Source organism: Phalaenopsis equestris, unplaced genomic scaffold (assembly GCF_001263595.1).
Source record: "Phalaenopsis equestris unplaced genomic scaffold, ASM126359v1 Scaffold000504, whole genome shotgun sequence".
NCBI lineage: Eukaryota > Viridiplantae > Streptophyta > Magnoliopsida > Asparagales > Orchidaceae > Phalaenopsis > Phalaenopsis equestris.
This window is the reverse complement of record NW_018164944.1, coordinates 134,295-142,683: the sequence shown is the minus strand read 5'-3', so window position 1 is coordinate 142,683 and position 8,389 is coordinate 134,295. Positions and strand designations below refer to the sequence as shown.

At 37.0% G+C, this 8,389-nt stretch overlaps 1 protein-coding gene across 1 annotated transcript; it reads left to right on the top strand.

Moving 5' to 3' along the window:
• The first annotated feature begins 333 nt into the window (after nt 1–333).
• LOC110028235 lies at nt 334–5,743 on the top strand. The gene is made up of 8 exons (XM_020729996.1): nt 334–522; nt 603–749; nt 821–918; nt 1,050–1,122; nt 1,212–1,272; nt 1,899–1,984; nt 2,088–2,177; nt 5,536–5,743. The coding sequence occupies exons 1-8, from the start codon at nt 418–420 to the stop codon at nt 5,596–5,598; spliced, it is 723 nt and encodes a 240-aa protein (XP_020585655.1). The 5' UTR covers nt 334–417; the 3' UTR covers nt 5,599–5,743.
• The last annotated feature ends 2,646 nt before the right edge of the window (nt 5,744–8,389 follow it).

The window sequence follows — 8,389 nt, the reverse complement described above, 5'->3', positions numbered from 1 at the left end:
CGCGCTCATTCTTTCCTATTGTTAGAGCAAATATTGCGTGTGATATTTACATGTGCGAATTGGTAGAATTAAGATAATATTGTGACGGTAATCACTATAATATTACTAAAATAATATTTTAATATCATCAAAATTAATATATTTTTTCAATTCTTAAAACTACTTCTCACTAACAGGAAAAATTATTCCATACGGATCGGACACTGCACGTGCGTCTGATCCTGATCGTAAATGTATTTTGATGAGCTCCACCTAAATTTTTTTTTAAAAGAAAATCTGAAATAATCCTGACGGTATCCGTACACAAAATTTGTCCACTAACACGCAGAAACATTACTGAGCGGTTTGTTGCAGCTCTTCAAACGAAACGGATAACGTTGCCAAGCGACGCTTTCTGCTTCACTCTCCAAGCCTCACATGGCCGTGCTCGGCGGTGCATTCGCAGGCTCCTTCGTCCCTACCTGCTATAGAACCCAGTCGATGAAACCACCATTCAGGATAGGGATTTCTTGCATCGGATGGGTGGCTCTCTCCTTTCTCTCCACCATCCCCTCTTCCCATTCGTGACCTTATCTTCATATCTTTTCGCATTTTTCATATAGGATCCAGAGGGTGTCTTGGGTCCGCCTCAGAGCGGCCACATAGCGCGGCTGGAGTTCCGGCGACGGCTGGAGAAGGATGCCAAGGTCAGAGAAGAGTTCAGCCATCTGGTGCGCGAGGAGAAGGAGCGGCTTCGTGCCCGCAGGGAGGTGAACCTTTCCTCCTCACTTCGTTTCAGTTACCGTTATGGGAGAAATCGCCTCTTAGCACTTATTTTCAGGCACGGATGCCACCGGAAAACAACGCGGGGCTCGTGGAATACTTTCTTGAAACCGAAGCCAGGGATATTGAATTTGAGATTGCGAGGTTGAGGCCGCGGTGAGTTTTTCTGGATGCTTGATGACGATCTTAATCCTTTTATTCTGAATTCTGGAACCGGAGGGGAGTTTCATTTCAACGGTGACATTTGGGGAACTGATACTTGATGAAACCCCATGTTGATGATGCAGATTAACCAAAGATTTCTTTGAACACGTACGGATTGAGCTGGCGAAGCTGCGGTTTGCTGTTGCTAGAACTAAGGTCTCTATGTTCGAAGAAAGAAGGATTTCTGTAGGTATTAAGGTATGATGCTAAGGTCAGCTTTGAATTTCGTAATTATGTATTTGCAGGAGATGGAGGATAGGGTAATTGAGTTGGAGGCCATGCAGAAGGTTTTGCTCGAAGGAACAGGTATGAATGCCGTCGATGGAGATTTCATGTCCTTTCATATTCTTAGGGTGTTGTTTGGTAGCACAGTTTAGGGGGTGTTTGGCAGCACACATTTTAACATGATTTAGCAATGGTTTAGCAATGTATTTAACTTAAACCCAGCCAAACACAAAAAAAAAATCAAAACCAAATCCAACTCTCGGTTAAACCGAATTTATTCCCATTCCGTCTTCTCCACAGCCATTTCGTCTGCAAATTCAAATTTAATAAATCCCACAGAGAGACGGATTTAATGGATTTAGGTTGCCTTAGCTCTCGTCACGAGCTCGCCCGAAAATCCGGATTTGATAAATCCTACTCAACGTAAATCAACCCTGCAGCCAAACACCCCCTTAAGGTAATTCCAGCTGAACACCAAAAAGATACAATCAAATCCAATACTCCGTTAAATTAAATTTTGTCACATTCAGCTTCTTTTACGACGTAAATCCGGATTTACTGAATACCAGGACTGATTTAAGAGATTACTGTATCATCGCTTGCACAAGGCTTGATAAATCCGGATTTATGGGATTTGATAATCCTAAATCAAGTTGCAGCCAAAAACCGCCTTAGTCATACAAAATCATTAATCTTCACCATTGTAGAAGCCTATGACAAAATGGAAGGTGACCTCGTGTTAGCAAAGGAAAGGCTTATGAGAATATTGCAATCTAAAGACAAGAATTCTACTGTACGTACCTCAAAAGTTACTGGCAACTCTTCCTTGTGTTTTGAGAAAATTTCTCTATTTTGTATAATATATTTTGAGTGAAAAATATATTGTCTACATTTAGTTGCTGGAAATGGTTGAGCGGAATGAGTTGAGTAGGTCTGTTTTGGCCCTTCTTGATGAAAACATTGCCGATGCCCAGCAAAATGATCAGGTTAGTTTTCCTCAATTTGCTTTTATCTTTACAAAAATGCTTGCACTAGTTCTACTGCATTTTTGCAACAATGTGCTCCCCTTCTCTGAACTTTCTTTTTTTTCTTTGCATCTATCTCTCTTTTTCCAAAACCTTTCTCTCTAACCTGTACAGAAACTGAAAGTGAAACTCGATTTTGCCCATTCGACTGTTTAATGGAAAGCACATAACTAAGCACGATTATTACTCTGTCAATTATTAGCATGCCCGGCAACATCTCACTGTTAATTAAGAAGCAACCACATATCGGCGCTTAAATCTTACCTTTTGTTTTTACTTCATATTTCAAACTTTACTTCATCCAACTTCTCCACAGGTTGAATTCTTTTGATGACCAATGCCTTTGACCATAGGAGAGCATTTCTTTATGGTTTCGTTGGGATCTTAACCATAAACAAAAAACCCTTATTGTTTGCAAAAATCTGTCTGTACCTATGAAAACTTGCTAACCACACATTCATAGTTCTAGCAGGTTTAAATCCTAAAGAAGTTGCTAAGCTGTTTCACTTGATTTAATCAGTTTTAACATTTGTCATGCCAAAAAACTTCTGAAATTAATTACTTTAGGGTTTTACTAAATCCTACTAATTTTAATCTCAGAAGTTGCCAAACAGCCTATAAGACTGAACTAGGATTTAAGTACATGCTGCGCAATATTGTAAAACCCAAATCGAAGAGATTGATTTCTACAATCAGATTTGATGTTGAAGATCTCTTGTAATTAAAATTATTCATGGCTCTATTAAACGAAAGCAGATAGGAGCTGTAGAGAAGAAATGCTGAACTTAAATTTTGGCGAGTAAACCGCGAGAAGCAAATGAAACTAATGGAATTGCATTCTTGAGGTAAAACGAAAGTTACAACTTAACAGAGAGAGGTTTCCCCCTGTTTTCACACACACCAATAAAGCTACCAGCTACAAATATGTAAACGTATTAAACTGTTCTAGAGACAGTTTGTTAGAGGGTGAAATCCAAAATTACTTAACTAATAGTGGATACCTCCCTGGTGTCATTGTTATCCTCCCTCAAGTTGATGCACCTTTGAAGCGTCAATTTCTCACGAAGAAAATTGAAGTGAGGGCTAGGAAGAGGTTTAGTGAATATATCTGTCGGTTGCTCTGCAGTAGATATATGCATATGACAACTTTGTTGAATTGAATTTTCTACCGAATAAAATGGAAAACAATTTTTATATTCTTCGTTTTGGCGTGGAAGACTTGATCATGAGCAATCACTATTGTTGAAGTGTTGTCACAGTAGATGGAAGTAAGAGATGAAACTAGAACTTGAAATTTATGACATTTGTGCCTGCTGTGGAGAGAACTCGATATTCTGCTTCGGTGGATGAGCGAGTGACGGTGGGTTGTTTCTTGACTTACCAGGATATGAGATTGGGCCCTAGAAAGGCATAGTGCCCAGTGATAGATCGGCGATCAGGATCGCTGGCCCAACTTAAATTGGAGTAACTGTGGAGTGTGAGAGAACCTGATTGAATAGGAAGCCTGAGATCTATTGTTCCTTTAATGTAGCGAAGAAGTCTTTTAAGTTACTAATTTCTATTCTAACACTTGTGAATTTCATTTGATGGATTTAGGGAAGGTGATTGACAGTGTTGAATTGCATTAAGGTCTACCTGCTCAAGAAAAGTTATTCTCATAACATACAAGTGACTTCTTCATTTTTTCATATTTCTAAGTCTGTTACGTCTGATTATATTGAAAGTCAAATTCTATTATGACATTATCATTCGATCATCTCAATTTTTATTATGTTGCAAAGTTGTACCGTCACTTATTTATTAATAAAAAATCAGAGTTCTATCAGTGTGAATCATGTCAATTGGCTAAACATACTCGTCATGTCTATCATTTGTCTAGTACAAACCCTCACATCTTTTCTTTATCATCCACAATGATATTTGGGGACAATCAAAATTGAAAATCATCAATGGAGTTGGCTACTTTGTCTTCTTTGTAGATAAATACACTAGAACTAGTTGGATATTTCTCGTGAATAATAATTTGAAATTGCACAAATATTTTAGTTTTTCCATAACATAATTTACACTCTGTTCAAATGTAAAATTCGGATACTCAAAATTGAGCAATAAATACTTCAATTCTATCTGTAGACCATTTCTTGCCAAGAACGGTATAATCTATGTGACTTCCGCGGCTTCTTGTGTTGAAACTCCACAACAAAATGGGATAGCTGAGAGGAAGAATAGACATTTCTTCGAGGTATTTAGGTCTAAAATGCTTTCTCACTAAATCCCAAAAGTTTTTTGGGAAGATGTCGTGCTCACAATCACCCACCTCATTAATAAAATGTCAAGCATAGTTCTTAAATTCAAAGTTTCTCACAATATTGTGATTGAAAAATACTCTCATGTTAGAGCCTTTTCATTACATCTTCTTTTAAAAATATTTGGCTCTCTTCCAATCAAACCCGCACAAAGCTTAACCTAAAACCCATCAAATATATCTTCCTTTGGTATGCTTTTAAAAAAAAGGGGTACAAATTTTATTCTGTAATTATAAAAAATATCATAACTTCATAGATGTTATCTTCTTTGAAAACCAACCATATTATTCCAAATCTGATATTCGGTGGAAGAATCCGGGTGAATATTAGACTTGGTATACTACTCTGGATACTCACATTGATTGGGAGTCATCACAATCTATTCTACTTCCACTACACTACTTGGGATACCTGTATTGATATAGAGTCATCACAACCTATTCTCCTTTCTTCTATTGCCCACCCGCCGCAACCGATCACCCGCCATAGCTGATCGAACGTTGCGGCCGCTAGCCGCTGCCAGGCAAAATAAAAATATGTTTTGAAATACAATGTTTTCAATATACTTCAAACTAAACAAAAAAAAAAATTAAAATCCTACATTTATTTTATAGCAATCAAATAACTAGAAAGTATTTCAAATATATTATAGTTATAATACTCTGCAAATCTTTTATATTGCATTTTATTTTTAGCAAACCAAACGACCTCTTAAGCAAAACATTTGTACTCCATTTGTATTTTTATGAGAGGAACTCGTGCAGAATTTTTTCCTTTTTTATTTTTATTTATTTTTTATTTTTTTAACCTTTAAATTTATCATTAAATTACACAAACGCATAGATTTTGATGGTAAAATGTCATTATTTCCTTGCATGCGTTTTTCTCTAGGCAGTCATGAACTTCTTTTAGCCTTTGTTGAACAAACAAACGTCATGTAAATAAGCTTATTTTAAAGGAAAGTTTTTGGCTTTTTATTAATATTTTTTTCCCCTGTTTTATGTTACTGCTAGAAAGAAGCTGCCGCCTTCATGGAGAAAGTCCGAGCAGCAATTCTCAAGTATATTACAATCTAGTAAATGAACAATGATTAAAATCTGATTTTTGATTTGTTATTTATCTTCAGTATATCAATTTCATGCCCTTATTCTTTGAGTACTTAGCCACCTTAACAATTACTGTATTCTTATTTTATTTGAATTCTCTTTGAGCATAATGTTGTATATGAAAATTTTAATCTATGCAATCTCAAAATAAATTTAATGATTATTGAGATGTTTCTGGTCAACATAGACTCATGATTCATGAGATGCTGTTACTGTTACTGCTACTCTGCTTGTGATCTCAATTTTATCTGAAATAGCTGAGATAAAATGGCCATGATGCTGATTACAAAATTTTGTTCTGTACAGAAACAACATCAATAATTTCTAAAATTAGGCTTTATTGGTCATGCAGGATAAATTAATTATTAGGATGGAAGATTTGAATACATATCTTTTGTATTTACATATCTAATACTGAAATTTTAATTTTTTACATAAATGTCACATTCGCCATGCATGAAAGAAGTATGTTTCTCTTTTAAAAAATAAAATGGTGATATTTTTGATGTGATATGAAAATTTTAGATTGTGTAAATATTTTCAAGGAAACCGTCATTTAGTGCGTCGTAGAACTAGAAATGGCCTTAAAAGACTTCTCCCAAGTTAGGCATCTAAGCACTCCCTTTCGGATAGTGAAGCTGATGCATGTTAGATGTTATGATTTTGTATTTCTATTATTTTACCCTACTTGAGAGTAGTTTAGACTTTTTACTTATTGTATTTATATATTCTTGTAATGAGTTAATTAAGGTATTGGAAATCCTAGTCAGTTTTGTTAGTCTCTTCTCTTTCTCTTCTCTTCTCTTCTCAATTTTGGTGTTCTGATCGAACTGTAACGTACTAAGCTCTCTCTCTCTCGCGAGTCGCGACCCACTTTGAGATCGAATGCAGACGAACGCAGAAACTCCAGTTGAAGGCGTACGAAGCCCTTGGCCTTCTGTTGCTTTGTGTTCCCCCCTGTCGTCCGCGCGACTTGCGATTCCGTTCGCGATTAGTTTGTGCTCCTCCCTGCCGTCCGCACGATTCGCCTGCGGGACTCGCCGGATCCCGTTCGTGATTGGCTCTGCTTCCTCCCTTCGCTCGAAAGACAAACCAAAGCCTCCCCTTCCATTTCCATTTCGCACGCTCCTCTTTCGCTTTCGGTTTTGATACAGGATCCGAGCCGAGCAGCCTCTCTTCACCTTCTCTCGTTCGCACGAAGCCGCAAACCGAGCAGCTGAACCCCGCCTCCTCTCCGTGGTTCCTGTTCGCACGGGTACAGCCAAAGCAGCCGAAATCCTGATTTGACAAGGAAAAGGTGAAGACTAGACCCAATTTTCAGCATCATTTGCATCTATTGTTATTGGTATCTTCCTTTTATTTATTTATTTATTTTTGCATCGTAGCAATGATTGGTGAAAAAGATGATTCTCTTTAGTCTATTAGTATGCAATTAAATGAACAAAATTATTCCTATTGGAGTTATGTATTGAAGAATTTTTTGAAAGACAAAAGAATATGAGGTTATGTTTCTGGAACCTCTGTTAAGCCCATTGATGAAAATGATGAAAAATATGAAGAACTGTTGGAAGTATGAGAAACAAATAATTCAAAAATAATCACTTGAATCAATAACTATGTTTCACAATCAATCGGTGTCCAATTAACAAAATATGAAACCGCCAAAGAAGTTTGGAATCATTTGAAAAAATTATATGTGCAGTCATATTTTGTAAAAGAATATCAATTAGAGATAGATATTCGTGCTCTTCAACAAAACAACATGAGCATCCAAGAATTTTATTCTTCCATGGCTAATCTTTGGGATCAGTTATCACTTACTGAATCTGCAGAATTACGAGCTTTTAAACCATACACTGATCGTAGAGAAGAACAGTGTTTGGTTCAATTTTTTATGGCTCTTCGAGATGATTTTGAAGGGCTTTGTGTAACAATTTTACATCGCAATCCTCTTCCAACAGTTGGCTCGGTGGTTAATGAGCTAGTAGCTGAAGAGATTCGTCTCAAGTCTCAATCTGAGAAAGGGAATACTGAGGAAGGGATCCTCCCCACTCCTAATCCGTCTGTTTTTGCAGCTACTCATAATAAAAACAAATCTCATGGAAATGTTGGTATTGATGAATGTAGTTTTTGTAAGCAAAAAGGGTCATTGGAAAGCTCAATGTCCAAAGTTGTTGAACAAATCACAGCAGACACGACAACTCAATCCGTTGCACCTACGAAGCTTTAAGACTCCAACATCAAATGTTGCAGCAGTTGTTCATTCAACAGACTCTCTTAGTGTTGGACATGCATATTATTCGGGTCTTATAGTAGCCGTGCTTGTTGAGCAGTTTCAAAAGTTTCTTGTCAGACAACCACATGCCATGTCTGCCTCCTCAGATATAGGTTTGCCTTCTAGTTCATCAGGTACATCTTCTTCCATTTGGATTCTTGACTCTGGAGCCTCTCATCATATGTCATCTGATTTTACATCATTTGTATCCTTACATTTTGCATCATCTGTATTAGTCATGACTGCTGATGACACTCCTATGCCATTAGCAGACACTGGGTCTGTTTGCACACCACATTTATCCTTTTCAAATGTTTACTATATCCCCAATCTTACTTTGAATCTTGTTTCTGTTGGTCAATTGTGTGATTCTGGTTTCTCAGTTTTACTTTCTTTCACCTCTTGTTATGTGCAGGATCTGCAATCCAAGAGGCTGATTGGGACAGGCCATAGGCAAGGTGGAATTTATATTTTGGATGAGCTAAG

Excerpts from the sequence above, each read along its gene's own strand:
- LOC110028235 (XM_020729996.1), top strand. The coding sequence starts at position 418 with ATGGCCGTGCTCGGCGGTGCATTCGCAGGCTCCTTCGTCCCTACCTGC. Across the intron at positions 750-820 it reads GGCTTCGTGCCCGCAGGGAG|GCACGGATGCCACCGGAAAA; the intron begins GTGAACCTTTCC and ends ACTTATTTTCAG. Across the intron at positions 1,123-1,211 it reads TTGCTGTTGCTAGAACTAAG|GAGATGGAGGATAGGGTAAT; the intron begins GTCTCTATGTTC and ends ATGTATTTGCAG.